A 16,270-nucleotide genomic window follows, 5' to 3' on the forward strand; every position below is an offset into this window, starting at 1 on the left:
TGAAGAAAACTGCCTCTCAGCTGTGTAAACTGGTCCTTCAAATACCCTTAGAATCAGGACTCTTGTTTGCTAGAAACAGCTCTCTTGGAGGCAAGAACCAAGGAGACTGCATATGCAACCATAATCTCATTTCAGTTGTAGACATTCCAAACATTTAGATTTACATCACTGCCAGGATCACAACCGTTATATTGAAGAGGGGGATGCAACCAGGCATATCTGAAAGCTCATTTTATATGTTGTTCATCCCCCTTAAACTCTCTTTAATCAATGCACAAATGTAAATAAGACCAGGGAAAAAAATATGGGTTTCATTTGATCCCTAGCATCTCTTTAAAAATAAAAAATAAGTATCTCAATGTTCTTAGAAGAGATTCCAGTTGATGTCTCAACTAATATATCCGGGGGGGAGGGGGAGGTTTTTCTTTCACTCTTCTTTTTTACATCTATCACCTAATCCAGATCCCCCTCCCCCTTTTAAAGATTGGGCTAACACCTGACATTGCTTCACTTGTGACCTTTTTCATCTGTCAAAACAGACAGGTTTTTATCCTGCCAGAGTCAACCCATAGCCTCAAAAGGTGCCGTGCCAAAGCGTTAATCCATTCTGCTAGACAGTCATTGAAATTATAATTCAAAGTTCAACTTCCTTTAGCATTTCCTGTTGAAATATTTTTGGCATCTCAGGGCAGAAAGTTGAAATCTGGTTCCTTGCAGAGACTGCATCTTGTGCCTCTCTATAAATGTTGGCCGTGAAAATTCCTTATTGTTGGAGAGATCGGCAGATGCTGGCTCCTATTAATTTTCTTTCCCCAACTCCTGCTCACTTTGAGAAGCCTTTCTTTTACCTTAGGATGCTGACCTGCTGCTGGACCCCATCAAGAACAGACAAGAAGAAGACACTGATATATTAGGCAGCTGGGAATTCCCAATAGCAGCCTTGGCAGACTTTCCTATTTCCATTCATTGTGACTGATACCGTAAACAAAATAAAGCAAAGTTTGTAGGGAAACCACAGAAATGGAAGCTGTTTGAGCTCCAGATGTAAACGGGCCAATGCATTCTTTGCTAAACTTGCAAAGAGCCTCACAAAACGTTTTAAGATGCCAGTCTGTGTGCTCATGCAGATCAGTGCTTGTTTACTGTAGGTTCGGATGTAAGAAGGCTTTGTATTCCATCCCATCATTTGTTTGCCACATACAGCAATGTTTCCATTCCACTGCAGTTCACCTTCTGCCCAAAATGGCACCATTTGTCTCTCTGTCCACTGAGACAAAATTATGTGACTTACGAAATTAATTATGTAAATTGCATTCATTACATTGCTATTGTTTTATTGCACCCCACTCATTTCAATACTGACTGTGTTCACTGGGTTGGTTTCTGTTATGAAAATGGGACGAATAAGCAAACACCATCAATTTCTGCCCCAATTTTCTCTTTTAATCAGACTTCTCTGATGTCCCCAACTGTAGGCTACAAAAGATGAGTTAGCCCTTTTGGGGGAGGGGTAGAGCCTCTCTGTGCATGGGTTGTGGGAAAGGGAACATAGGAAGTTGGGCTTATGCCAACTCCGACTGCCTAGATTGGCATGGGCTACACTGGCTGGGTTTCACACAGCGGACATGTTGGAATTTGAACCCGGGACCTTCTGCATGCAAAGCTGGCAGTCAGCCACTGAGACCTTCCCATGTATGAAGTGGGACAAGAGACAGGAACCATGAGACAGGACAGTAGTCAGAACTGATGGGTAAGGTAAGAGCAATGGCAAACCAGGAAGGAGGATCAATGACCATGTGAGGATACAGGAAGTCACCACAGCTCATGAAGATCCTGCTGCTCAAGAAAGGCTCAGCTGGAAAAGGAAGTCCTTATATACACATCCCTGCCCAGGAAAAAAACCCAATGCCCAGGCTGGATTGGAGAAGCCAAACTAGACCTGGAAGGTTATACCCGGGCTCACCACATGGGGCAGCATACAAGAGTTGGAAATGGCCTAGTCACCTAGGTAAACAGGTAGCTAACCGGTTGAGTAGCTGTTCTCAACATGCTGCTACACCATCAAAAGTTGTTGAAAAATCTACAGGCTTGGTTGGGCGTGTGTTCTTTTCACCAATGCTCTTTTCACAAATGTATGCAGTTTACTCATACTTTACCTTAGCAGATGTGTTGTCATACATATTGCTTGGCTAGATTGCAAAATGTGGGGGAGTGTGAATATTGGAAGGATGGCTGTGGTTTGGTATGCTCAGTGTTTGAGAATGTGTGAGTGATCTGGATTCAGCTTTAAATGAGAAATGGAGCAATTTTCTCCCCTATCCCTAGAATAATAATAATAATTATAATAATAATAATTTATTTGTACCCCACCCTCCCCAGCTGGAAGATGATGTTAGGGGCAGCTACCCACACTCTGTGGGTCTCCAGCCTAATTCTCTTCATTAGCACTAAGCAGCATTGCCATTTATTCAGGGAAGATGGAAGTTTGTTTTCCAAAACATCTGGAGGGCACCGGGTTGGGGACAGAGTGAATAGAGTGTTTGAAGCTCTTTTTTTTTTTACCATTCTATGGCAGAAAGGCTTGATTTTTCTCTTTCTTTGAACGTCTAAACTGTGCAGCTTGGATGCTTTGTCTCCAGGGTAAATAAATTAATCTTTGGGTATTATTGGTAAACTTCTTAAAATGAAATCAACAGAAGGCTGATAAGAATGAAACATATTTCTTATATTACAAAGAATATGAAAAGGTAGAAGAGAATGAGCTAATCTTTAATAGGCCGAAAGCGGGAAAATATCTGTCATGTTCTGAACACCTGACAAGGAGAAATGGTGGCATAAATTATTCCTTCACAACTGATGAGGATCCAAGACTTAATTCCATGCATCATGGCAAGATAACACACAGTCTTGTGCAGCTGACTCCCATAAATGCTTGAGGAGACAAGATATCTTCTAACATTCATTTGGCAATTAAAAAAAAAGTTTGCAAACATTCTGCACAAAATCATTCAAAGCACTCTCTCTCGCTCTCTCACATGCACACAAACACATACACACACACACACAGAGAGAGAGAGAGAGAGAGAGAGAGAGAGAGAGAGAGAGAGGACCAGAGTCGTTCGGCAATCAATCCGCCTCCCCAATGAACTTTGGAACTGCTGCTCTGTGGCGAGGAATAAGGGTCTCCTAACAACTCTCTGCACCTGTAACAAATTACAGTTGCCAAGTTTCTTTGCACAAGTCATCACTGTTTAAAATAATATCACAGTGCTTTAAATGTATGGTGTGGATTTGGCCACACAGACACACACAATTAAAAACACATCCACTAATTGCAACTGGTGCAATATTTAGAAGGGAACTTTGAAATCATGTGGTCTAATCCCCTGCTCAATCTAGGAATCTTGCAACTACAGATGGCTGTCCAACCTTGGCTCACCACCATCGAAGGAAGACCATTCCACTGTAAGAATCCTTTAAATTTTAGAACTCTTCTCCTTAATGTTTAGACAAAATCTGCTTCCTTGAAGTTTCCACCTATTAGTAACACTTGTCGTAGTAACAATGATGGTAACAACAACTATAATTATAGTATCGACAACTATAATTATAGTAACAAGGAGAAGCTAAATCCAATATTTTATGAACATAATAACAAGGCAGACCTCCTTTGAAAGGTGGTTCTGGAGAGTTGGCATGAGCACCAAAAAACAGGTCTCCTTTCACCTATCTCCAGAAAAGAGTAATCCAAAACTTTGATTGCCACCAACTGCAGATGGGGAACTCAGCAATGAAGTTGAGAATGTGAAGCTTGTGGTCAGCCCCAATCAGCTGATTGGTGGTAGCATCAAATGCATCACCCTGATGTCATAGGGATGTCAGATGACTGACAGGTGGTCATGTCACACAGTATTACTTTATTCACAGCCGCACCCACACCAGCATTTGTGAGTCAGCCCTCACATGGGCTACCCTTCCATCCCTTATCAAAGTGACATGGAGCAACACCATGAAGAAGCCCTATTTGGCAACTACTATGTGATAAGCCACTGGAAAGCTATCAGGGTACTTCTCTTTGCTCCAATCAGATGATCAAACAGTGGGCCAGTCAATGGTTAGTTAAATTTGCATCCTTGCTGGACATCGTGGCAGAAAAACCAATCCAGTGCAGATGAGTTTGTGGTCTGATAAGTCACTCTTAATGCTTGCCAAATCAGTCAAAGTACTTCTTTGTCAAAGTACTTCTATTAAAAAGTGGGCTTACACCAAAGTTTAACCCACCAAAAATGTGGGCTTACACCAAAGTTTAACCCACCAAAAATGTTCAAAGCAAACAAGGGGGTGTTGTTGTTTAGTCGTTTAGTTGTGTCCGACTCTTTGTGACCCCATGGACCTTCCAGTGAGCACTCAGGGCTGATTTCCTTAAGAATAGATAGGTTTGACCACCAGTATAAAGTTCACGGCATGTAATGCCTTAAGAGAGAATATTATGAAAATGATTTATAGGTGGTACATGACCCCAGTCAAGCTTGCAAAAATTTATCATTTGCCCAATAACAAATGCTGGAAATGTAATGAAACTGAAGGTACTTTTTATCACCTTTGGTGGACGTGCCCAAAGATTAAGGCTTTCTGGGAAAGGATTTATAATGAAATGAAAAAGGTGCTTAAATGCACTTTTGTGAAGAAACCAGAAGCCTTCCTCCTGGGCATGGTAGGCCAATTGGTGTCAAAGAAAGATAGGACGTTTTTTATGTATGCGACAACAGCAGCAAGAGTACTTTTAGCAAAGTACTGGAAGACACAAGAACTACCCACACTGGAAGAATGGCAGACGAAGGTGATTGACTACATGGGACTGGCTGAGATGACCGGCAGAATCCGCGACCAAGGGAAAGAGACGGTGGAAGAAGATTGGAAGAAATTTAAAGTTTATCTTAAGAACTGTTGTAAAATTAATGAGTGTTAAAATGTTTTGAGTAATGCAAAATAGAATTGCAGCGATAAACAACTGGACATGAGAAAAAGGATTTAAAGGAAGTGTTATAAGTAATTAAAATCAGGGGTTGCTGGAAAGATTTAAAACAGGGATGCAGAAAAAGGAGGTATGGGGAAGTCGCTGAAAGAAGGCTTAAGGAAAAGAAGGTTAAGAAATTATACGTGTTTATATGTTTGTTTGTTTATGTATTGTTTTGTATTGTCTTTTAATATGTGTTGAAAAATTAATAAAAAATTTATTAAAAAAAAAAAGAATAGATAGGTTTGATCTTCTTGCAGTCTATGGGACTCTCAAGAGTCTCCTCCAGCACCATAATTCAAAAGCATCAATTCTTTGGTGATCAGCCTTCTTTATGGTCCAGCTCTCACTTCCATACATCACTACTGGGAAAACCATAGCTTTAACTATATGGACCTTTGTTGGCAAGGTGATGTCTCTGCTTTTTAAGATGCTGTCTAGGTTTGTCATTGGTTTTTATTCCCTCTCATTTAGCTTCATCTGTTCACAGCCTGTTCTCAGCTGCTTGCCAACCAGCATCTGATGGTTTGACACATTCCTTTTTATTATTATTTTTTAGGGTTGCTTCCTAATGTAATCCCAGTCTTAGGATGCCAACAACGTGAAGGGACCATCTCATTACAAAGCCAATTGGATTAGGCAATGTGAGGCTATCATGAAGCCACACTAGAGTGAGGGCAGGAAACAATGCCATCAATCTAAATAGGCATTCTGACAATGCCACATTGTCAGTTTGATTTGATTAGGTAATGATGCCACAAAGCAAAGAGAAGCCAATGCTTCTTACCTTCAGACTGGGGGGGGGGGAATCAATGTTCTCACCCCCTTGTGCCCCCCTCAGTAATAAGTAATAAGAGGGATAATGTTCCAAGGGGGAGTGCATATGCATGGGGCAAACTCTTTGTTTTACAGTGTCTCTGTTACAGCCAAACCCTAATTTTCCATGTGCATAATACTTTCACATTTTTCCTAACCAGGTAAATCAGCATCAGATTTAGGGCAGTGCAGGCGGTTCCCCCACAAAGGGCGCTGAGCCAAGGGGGCACAAAATTGAAATCCATAATTGAGAAGATCCCTTTGGGGAACCAAATTTTGGTCTTACCAAAGTCCACCCCTGGGTTAACGCATACCAATCAGGAGGAAACCCACCAGAATGTCGAATATATGAAGAGGAATCTGTTACTCCCAATATAAATAATTGACCCTTCAATGTCTGAATTGATTCCCATGCTCACTTCAATGTGGCCAAGAAATTATGTCAGCAAACGACATTCCTCAAGAAAAGAGTGTGGGTAAACAGAATAATGCTGCTGATGCAAACTAGTAGTTTTCTTCCCATCTGTTTTCCTAAGTAATAGCTGAATTGTTTAATCCTGGAGGAAAGCACCCATTTTAACCAGCACATTGCAAGCAATAGCCTCTGGTACCGAATATACTGCAGGAAGCCACGGCAAACAGCTTAGGAGGAGATGAAACAAAGAGAGGGTCTAATTGCCATGCAAAGCACAGCATCTCTCAGATGTGATGAGAAACGTGACTGGTCCCAGGGAAATTTCAAAATATGACCACCCAAGCATAACAGAGGAGAATGGGTGAAAACCAAGCAAATGGCAACAAGGAAGGAGGGCAAGTACTGTTCTAGCTTAGTTCCTTTGATATAAATACCTAGACAGAGTGACTGCTCTCTGTTCAAAAATACATACTTCTGTGCTAATATAGCTGATACTTGTGTCTCTCTGTGTGTAATCTAAAGAGCCTGGTGGTGGATGAAATCTTAACACTTCTGGGAATGTAACTGGGTTCAGTCATTCAATATTACTTTTGCGCTAATACATAATACTATGTCATCAAACATACAAGGCACACACTAAGCTTTGGTTTTCGTTTTCTTCCACATAAAATGTGAACCAAAATTGCAGCGTATAGAGGATGTCTAGGGTGGGAAGGAGGATGATTCGGGAATAAACCTTTGCACTATGGCACAGCATCCACTCTGGTATATATCAGTGGAGCTTCTTAAGCAACCCGATTGACAGCAGAGACCTGCAAATGTTTACTCAGAAGTAAGTCCAATTGATTCCAGTGTGCCTTAGTAATGGTGCATAGGGTTGCAGTGTAAAAAACAAATGGAGGCCAGCAGGAGGTCTATCTATAGAATTATGGATGTGGCTCTGCATCCAGATGCAAAATAGTCAATGGACGGTATCCATGTGTGTCATTGCATGGGCAGAACAACTTCTGCTCATGCAATGGAACTTCTCCCTCTCCTCTCATGTGCTGTCCTACAAATCTGCTCTGGGGTGCATCTAACTCTCTTGGAGCAAATACAGGGAAGTTCCACTTGACAATGGCTTCATTGGTTGCTACAACCCAGTGAAATTCTTATCTGCATTGCAACTTGACACAGGGAAGGATTTCCCATCTACCTTGCAAAGCAGGTGCAAATTTGATTCCACCTGCTGCCTCAGCCTACTTGTTGCATATACAAAACAACAACAACAACCACAGCTGCATAAGACTTTCTCAAGAGTAGTGAACTCGCATTTCATTACTGCAGCTGAAAGACTGACAATAATGATATTAATGCCTTCTATTAGATGTTAAGCCCCTGAGCAGTATGTTGCAGGTTTATCTTTGACTAGTACTTACCATTTGGGGGCTCTCAGGATTATCGCTGTAAGATTCAAGGCTGTTTTCCTGGATTAACAACCATGCCTCCAATTTGTTCATGTATACTGAGTCTATCTAATTGCTGGAGTCATAATTTTTACCGGCTTGATGCTGATGGATACCAGGCAGAAAAAAACCAGGATGATCAGATATCAACAGTAATGCGCCTCACTTTCCTTGCAACTGCTGAGCATTGAAAAATGAGGTGAGAAAGGAGTCTCTAAGTATACAGGGGCTTTCTCTTTCACTATTTTCACTGGCTTCAGTTTGCGGTTTGCGCTTTTGAGTCTATAGCTCCTAGGATTGTAAGGTAAAGGTAAAGGTAAAGGACCCCTGACAGTTAAGTCCAGTCACGAACGACTCTGGGGTTGCGGCGCTCATCTCACTTTACTGGCTGAGGGACCTGGCATTTGTCCGCAGGCAGTTTTTGTGGGTCATGTGGCCAGCATGACAAAGCTGCTTCTGGCAAAACCAGAGCAGCACACGGAAACACTGTTTACCTTCCCACGGAGTGGTATCTGTTTAGCTCCTTGCACTTTGACGTGCTTTCAAACTGCTAGGTGGGCAGGAGCTGGGACCAAGCAATGGGAGACCCCGTCGCAGGGATTCAAACCGCCAACCTTCCGATAGGCAAGTCCTAGGCTATGTGGTTTAACCCACAGGGCCACCCAGGTCCCAAACTCCTAGGATTGTAGGAAGGGTCTTATATACACAGTGGGATTCAAACCCTTTACATAGTTTCTCCAGTGAAACAAGTTGCTTAGGCTTCTGCCTTACTTATGTGCCAGAGCAGAGGAAAGGGTGTATGTCTCTTTTCCTCCTGGATTTCCCTTCTGCTACCCTGCAAAACTGCCCCGTGAATTACAGGCTGAGTCCTTTAAAAGAGGCCCCGTGGACACAGAGTACACATGTTTCACAGGGACTCTTTTAAAAGACTCACTCTGTACTAAGCCATTTTAAAACCTTCTTGAGAAGTGACGATGTGTAAGTGTGTTCACTGTAGAACTAACATTTCCAGAGTTGCTGATTTATGGGGAGTCCAGTAGAACTCAAGTTGTAGAACCTGCCAGTTGACTAACAGTGGGCATCATCAAGCAGTCAATTATCAAACACAGCATGAAGGAAGGAATGGGCAGATCAAATTAAGAAAGAGAGAGAGAGAGATGGAATTATCTGAAAATCTCTGTTGAGCTTATCCAAAAGGATTATTTCCCAATACCTTGACCTCAAAGAGAAGAAAGTTATTGTTTTTACTGGTTCTGCTAAGAATATGAGCAATTATTGCATATTGTACACAAAAACACTCCAGGGGTTGTATTCAATGCTAGTCCTACTTAGAGTACCCCCACTGAAATTAATGGGTACGACTAGCTTAAGTCTAATAATTTTAGTGGGTCCTTTCTGAATATGACTAAATTGGATACAATCCCAGGTTTCCTAAAATAATCAAAACAAAAGGCAGTGGGCAAAGCTTGATCAGGTTGAAACAGCCAAATTCTATGCATAAATCCATTTGAAAATGATTCCTCCTCTATCCCTGGTTCTGAGTGCATTGAATAAACTTTATCATTGTTAATCTGCAGCAAAAAACCAAAACAAACTCAAGTAGAAGCCACTTCTTGAAACCACTTGACCTCCTAGCTTATTCACTTTTATCTCCAGAATGAGTATTACACAACAGTGCCAGTACTGAAGATCTAGCAGACTCTACATGAATCTTTTTTCCAGTTTGCTCTCATTTCCACACAGCTTAGCAAAATAATTTATTTACAGCCCTCCCAAACCGCCAGCTGCCACAGACCGCTAGTAGATTCCAAAGGCCTTCCTCCCTGTCTTCTGCATTCTCTGTTGTCAAGAGGCAATCATGCCTCCAGGTGAAGATTTAGGGAGCCTGTAAGGCTGCACTCTGCATCCTTCTCAATAGGAAGAGGCTACCCTACCATGCGCTCCCCACCAACTCCCAGTACACATTGTTGTTGCAGTCAAAAGAGTAAGCCGTCATTGCAGGATACTGTTGCTTCTAATTACAGTATTATCGAGGAATTTTCCTCGCTGGATTTCTTTTATCACTGGCTAGGCTTTTATTAGAACAACAACAACAATGGATCCAAATCCTTATGTAGTAGCTTGCAAGGCACATCATATATTCACAGTGTGCATTAGAAGCTTAGGTGTTATTTTGGAGGCACTGATTTACTGTGTCCTTTATCATGCCATTCTAAAGGTTCGAAATTAAACCTTTCTGTATATGGTGGTGAGCATGGAATTCTGGTTAACTGGTCACCTGTAGGAAGGTCTGTAGCTCAGTAGTACAGCACCTGCCATAGCAGTATCTCCTGTCTGAAACCAGACAGCTGCTACCAGTTAATGTAGAGCTAGTCAAAGCAATGGCCTGACTCAATATAAGGCAACTTCCTATGCTCTTGTGACAACTGAAATTTTCCTGAGCCAAACTCATAAAACCAAACAAAATTTAAATTCAGGGGCTTGTGAAATCTCACTTAAAAGAAAAAGTGAGCTTTCAAAAATCCAAATTCATCTCCCAGTTGGATTTAAATTGAGCCTACAGTTCTCAAGGGGAAAAGAAATCACACCTGAGACAGCCCAAGCTCTTGGAATCACAAGGAATATATTTTCCCAGAAGAACTGAAATTCATCTGATAGGAGCTCTGGGGAACTCACTCGCCCATAGACATCAATTTTTATGGATTTGCAGTCTCTGAATTTCTTTGTGAAGTGGTAGGCCAAGTGGGAAAATGCATATGTAAAGGGTAAAGATAAAAAGGTTTTTGAAGTGCCCAAAATATTTTATTGTTGCCTGATCCATTTCAGAGATGCATTTTTGAGACAATAAGTGCATCTGAATACCAGGAACTGCGGATCACAAGTGGGGAGAATGCTGTTGCTCTCAGATTCTGTTTGTGGGCGCCTCACATGAATCTGGTTGGGCACTGTGAGAATGGGATGATGGATTAGGTGGGCCATTGGCCTGATATAGCCAGGCTATTCTTATGTTCTTTTTTAAAGAGTGTTCCTTATCGACACTTTGCAAAGATATAGAGCTGTTTCTTTTTTCTTTCCAAATGCAGCAGTGCTACATTTTTTGCAATATATTTTTGCATGCATAGGCCCAACAATTGAAGCTTATTTTGATCATGGAAAATGGGATGGTGTCCTTCATTGCACTTGGTTATGGGGCTGTAGATCAGACCACATGGTGAACACACAGCTTTGTCCACCAGAAGGTGAGCCAAGGGGCTCAGAGGAACAGCCTGATCTTCCACAACATTGCTCCCTAGCTATGAAAGTGGCACCACTCCATTGTACTAGATTTATGGAATTTGATCCTTTTATTAAGAAGTACCGGTATGTTTATGTGTTTTCTCTGACTCCCTCAGTGAGTACAGTAAATGAAGAGTACAGCAAGATCTCTGCAAGCAATCAGGCTAATTGCTATACTGCTGGTTGTATATTGTGTGGGGGAGAGCATGGAAACATCACTTGCAAGTCTTTAGTTCTAGATATGGGCCATGCGAAGATAAAGAGGCAAGATGCATTGCTTCCCTAGGCTTGGTGATCTCATCCTTTTTAAGTAGCGCTGAGAATATGCACCCGGCATTACCAGTCTTATCGCTCTCGTTCAATGAGATTAAACTTGTAAATCTCCAGTATCTTTTCACTTTGATTCTGGGCTGCTCCAACACAGTTTACAGGAAAATAAAAAATGGGATCCTTGATCGAAACAAGAGCACCGGGGCACCATAAAACCCTTTCAATCTTCTTCATGTGTAAAAAGCAAGCTCCCGTGAGATGGACCCATTCTTCAAAGACAAATCAGCAGACAAAATAGACAAGGCCAAACAACCAGGGAACTGATCAACCTCACAATGTGTATACCAGTTTCCGATACTCAAGAACACCAGCGCACATGTAAGGTATATATAACATTTCTTTAGATTTAAAATTGAGATCAATTCAACAATATCAGAAAGATATTACAAGTATTTCAGACTCAATGTAATGCTGACAAGGCCTCTTTGAGGCATATCCTGTGACTGTGTCCTGTGGGGTCTTCTTTCCAGACAGAAAATGATCTCTGTGTTAACTTTGTTTTGAGGGAAAATAATCATTGATATTTGCAGATATTCACAATGTTTAAATTATGTTCTTGCAATATGAAGAATAACAAATAAACAACAAAAGTGGCTGCATCAACTGAAGTATAGTGTCCTGTTCAAGAGAAAGAATAGTATCGCTCTATTCTGCCTGGGTCAGACCACACCTGGAATACTGTGTCTAGTTCTGGGTGCCACCATTTGCGAAGGATATTGACAAGCTCAAATGGTTGCAGAGGAGAGTGACTGAGATGATCAAGGGTTTGGAAACTGAGCTTTATGAGGAATGGTTGAGGGAGATGGGTATGTTTAACCTGGAAAAGAGGAGACTGAGAGGAGATATGATAGCCATCTTCAGATATCTTCAAAGGGCAGTTACACGGAAGATAGAGCAAGCTTCTTTTCTCCTGCTCTGGAGGGTAGGACTCAAACCAGTGGCTTCAAGAAAAGGGAAGAGCTGTTCAACAGTGGAACAGGCTGGGAAGTGATCGCGGTGCTTGGCAAGATGGAGGGGGCGTTGGAGCATCATTTAGAAGGCACAATGAAGAACCCCTCCATTGCAGGAGTCCTGTGCACCGATTCCCAGGGCCTCAACTTGGGCTGTCATGGTACCCTCTCAGATGAACATGCAGGTGTGATATCTGTTCTAGCCCAGCAAGCAGCCAAACTGACATCTGATCCAACAGATATTCCTGTAGTGTGCCTCGAATCAGATACTGGCAATATCATGATCCAGAAGCATGATGGCATCACAGTAGCAGTACACAAAATGGCATCTTAACCTTATACATCCACAATACTCCTTGCTCTTCGACATTTATGCAGCTTTGTGGACTACTCTTCTACAGATTAATACAGGTTGAATATCCAGTATCACTAGGTAGAACCTAGCTGGATTGGACTGTAAAAATTCTCCCAAGTTGGTATGGAATCTTAATTGCTCTGAACTTGTACCATTTCATATTATCATGTGTGGAATGTTTTCCTGTTACATGGCTGGGGAGAGCACCTTGTCAGGTGGCCCCAATACTCAATAAATCAATAAATAAACAAACTAAAAAAAAACAAAAAACAGTGGAACAGGCTGCCATGAGAGGTGGTGGTGGACTCTCCTTCCTTGGAGGCTTTTAAGCAGAAGTTGGATGGCTATCTGTAATGTATGGTCTAGTTGAGATTCCTTCATTGAAAGGGATTAGACCAGATGACGCTCGGAACCCCTTCCAACTCTACAGTTCTATGATTCTATGATCTACTGATTCCTCATGGTTGCACACCATTAGCTCATTTGTCAATAATCTGAAGACTGAAAGGAAAAAAGACCTTTCAACATTTGAATTTTTATATATCCAGTATAGGGAGCCTTTATTCCTACAAATGCTGCTGAAGTATAATTCCCATAAACCCCAGCAATCATGGCCAATGGTCAGGGGTGATGGGAGTTGTAGTTCAGCAACACCGCAAGAGGCAAAGTTTTCCCTGTGCTTGGCATATTTTACAACTGTCGATCTTGTTTGCATAGCTATTGTGTATTTCTTGCTTTCCTCAAGCCAAAGTACAAAATTCATTGAAAACAGCTAAAAAATCATTGAAAGCAACACTGCAAACAACAGTGGATGAATTGAAAAACAATACTGTACGGTCATACCTCAGGTTACAGATGCTTCAGGTTGCGTTTTTTCGGGTTACGGATGCGCCGAAACCTGGAAGTACTGGAATGGGTTATTTCCGAGTTTTGGCAGTTGTGCATGCGCAGAAGTGCTAAATTGCGCTTTGCGCATGCACAGAAGTGCTGAATTGCAACCTGCGGGTGCGCAGACGCGGCGCTGTCAGTTGCAAATGTGCATCCCACACGGATCACATTCGCAACCCAAGTGTCCACTGTACTAAGTAGATGCCCCAGAATATATGGACTGCATATATTTATATGTATGTTAAAATTAGGATTGATGGAGAGCCAGTGTGGTGTAGTGGTTAAGAGTGGTAGACTCGTAATCTGGTGAACCGGGTTCGTGTCTCCACTCCTCCACATACAGCTGCTGGGTCACACTTCTTTGAAGTCTCTCAGCCCCACTCACCTCACAGAGTGTTTGTTGTGGGGAAGGAAAGGAAAGGAGAATGTTAGCCACTTTGAGATTCCTTCGGGTAGTGATAAAGCGGGATATCAAATCCAAACTCTTCTTCTTCTTTTTGTTGTTAATGTGAGCTGATGTTTCTTTCTCTTTCCTTTCTTTTTCTTTCTTTCTTGCCTTGCTGCTTGTTTCATTTTCAACCCCAAACTAAAACTGGAGAGAGTCCAGGATGCGGGGGGCGGGGGCGACGGCACAACTCTCTTGAATTGCAAGGTTTAGCCCATAACAAACCTTTTACAATGTTTTCTGTGATTCTGTCCTTGGAGGTTAAATTTATTTTTTTTGCCAGTATCGGACACTTACATTGCACACCATGCAGACCAAATCAATTACTTTCCAGACCAGCCACTTGAGCCAAACTAATTATAATGGGTCAGAAGTTAAGATGAGAGAGAGAGAGAGAGAGAGAGAGAGAGAGAGAGAGAGAGAGAGAGAACATATTTCCCCCACTCTTATCGGCTCTCTGAATGTGATAAACATGAAGTGAAGGCTGGAATAAGGAGCACTCTTAATGATTACACTTTATTTAAGGGTAAAAACATCAATTCTCCACCTTTTGTCTCTGTTTCCAAGATAGATGAGATGAAAGGTGAACTTTGCAAGGCTTTCAAAGGAGAGCACTCAGAAGAAATCTTTTCCCTGTGATATTAATATCTGAGAAAACTATTATTTTGGAATGTGATTGCATTTCCTTCTATACCATTTTTTTTACCGTTCAGTTGCATGAAAAATTATACCTAACCTGTTGGAATGGAATTCTTGACCCACTCACTGCTACATTAAAGGGTATAATTTAATGCAATCTAACTAAATTAGCATCAATTAGACAGGCTAAATTAAAGGGCATGTCACTAATAAATTTTATGCTAAACATATTCCTGATAATAAGCTTACTAAAAAAAAAAGTATAATGAAATAAGACTCTTTTAAACACTGTTGAAGTTCTAAATATGAATGTATAAAAATAATGAAATCTAGTAAGCTAATTCCATAGCTGCCTTTCATGATTGGTTCACAGCAATATTAGAACATGGTGATTAATGTGCTGTTTAAAGTAATGGGCCATATCCTGCAGTTAAGCAAAGATTCAGGCAAATGTCCCAGAGGGAGCCCACAAGCATGAAGATCTCAAGGTGCAGACTTCCTGGAAATGGATTACAGACATGCAGTTTAAAGCAACTTGGATAGCTTTAAAGAGGATTAGACAAACTAATGGAGGACAAGGCTATCAGCAGCTACTAACAGTGATGTCTATGTTACTTGCCAAAGGCATTATGCTGCTGGATACTGGTGGATGGGAACTGCAGATGGGCAGGCTGCTGTAGCACGTCCAGCTTACAGACTTTCTACAAACATCTGGTGGGCTACTGTGAGAATAAGATACTGGACTGGATGGGCCATTGGCCTCATACAGCAGGGTTGTGTTATATTCTTAGTGGGTTCTGGGGGATCCTGAGGTTCCTTAGAAGCTTATTTTATCTTCAATATTCTGGAATGTACAGAAGAAGTAGCCTTATACAAGATCAGGAAATAGTCATGGCTGCTTGCATGTAATGGTAAGCCAGACTTTCTGGTTTACCATAATTTATTATAAAGAAGCAGTACACTAATGTATGCTGATTTATCAATCCTGCTATAGTTATCCCTGGGTTGATTGGGATAAACAAACAGGGAAGCCTTTACTTCCCATTATATGTGAAACGGAGATTGTGGTTTCTTTCAAGCTTGTGAACATTGCTGAGCCAACGAACAGAGACTGCTTCAACACGAGTTCTGGGTCACAGCTCAAATAAACCAACCACTATTCCCCACTACAGCTTAAGGCCTCCTGATTGGCTGTCTCTGATCCTTCCAGCTTGAAAAACAGCCCCATCTGGCAACAAGTGCTCGGGTGAAGGACATTTATTCCAAGCCACCCAAAATCTGCTGTGGTGGAAATATTGGGAAAGTCACTAAAATAGATGACTACGTTGAGAAGTTTTAAGGAGCACCATTCTAGACCAAAGAGCACCATCTGAACCCACTCCTTCCTCTGAAAACCGAACTAAACCACAAGTTACGCAATTTTATTTGGGCTGCCAAGAAAGCTACAAAACTCTCCCTTAGTTTGGTTCATTAACCTGTAACTGTACAAAAGCAGGAGTCAATTACGTTGCCACATCAGATGTCTGTAAAGATAATTACCCTGCAAAGAAGATGTAAGGATGTCCATAAAGGCAGTGGAATGTGACCTATTAAATCAAGCCGAAGCCTATTATGGGTCAAAAAACACATTTGCAGGGCCAATAACCTCATGGCTCTGGGCAATCTACCATGAATTCTGCAGGCATCTTTTTCAG

General features: G+C 41.6%; 2 protein-coding genes across 6 annotated transcripts in view; one reads left to right on the top strand and one right to left on the bottom strand.

Annotated features, from left to right (window-relative positions):
- The window catches only part of AFF2 (ALF transcription elongation factor 2), a 388,341-nt gene that overhangs the window by 169,539 nt on the left and 202,532 nt on the right, over window positions 1-16,270 (bottom strand). The window lies entirely within an intron of this gene.
- Window positions 12,289-12,856, top strand: LOC128407005 (ragulator complex protein LAMTOR5-like). The gene has a single exon (XM_053374954.1). It carries the CDS (start codon window positions 12,308-12,310, stop codon window positions 12,581-12,583), a length of 276 nt encoding a protein of 91 aa, XP_053230929.1. The 5' UTR covers window positions 12,289-12,307; the 3' UTR covers window positions 12,584-12,856.

The sequence above is a fragment of the Podarcis raffonei genome, chromosome Z, assembly GCF_027172205.1.
Source record: "Podarcis raffonei isolate rPodRaf1 chromosome Z, rPodRaf1.pri, whole genome shotgun sequence".
Lineage (NCBI taxonomy): Eukaryota > Metazoa > Chordata > Lepidosauria > Squamata > Lacertidae > Podarcis > Podarcis raffonei.

What these genes read in the sequence shown, in the direction of transcription:
- LOC128407005 (XM_053374954.1), top strand. Translation starts at nt 12,308, where the DNA reads ATGGAGGGGGCGTTGGAGCATCATTTAGAAGGCACAATGAAGAACCCC.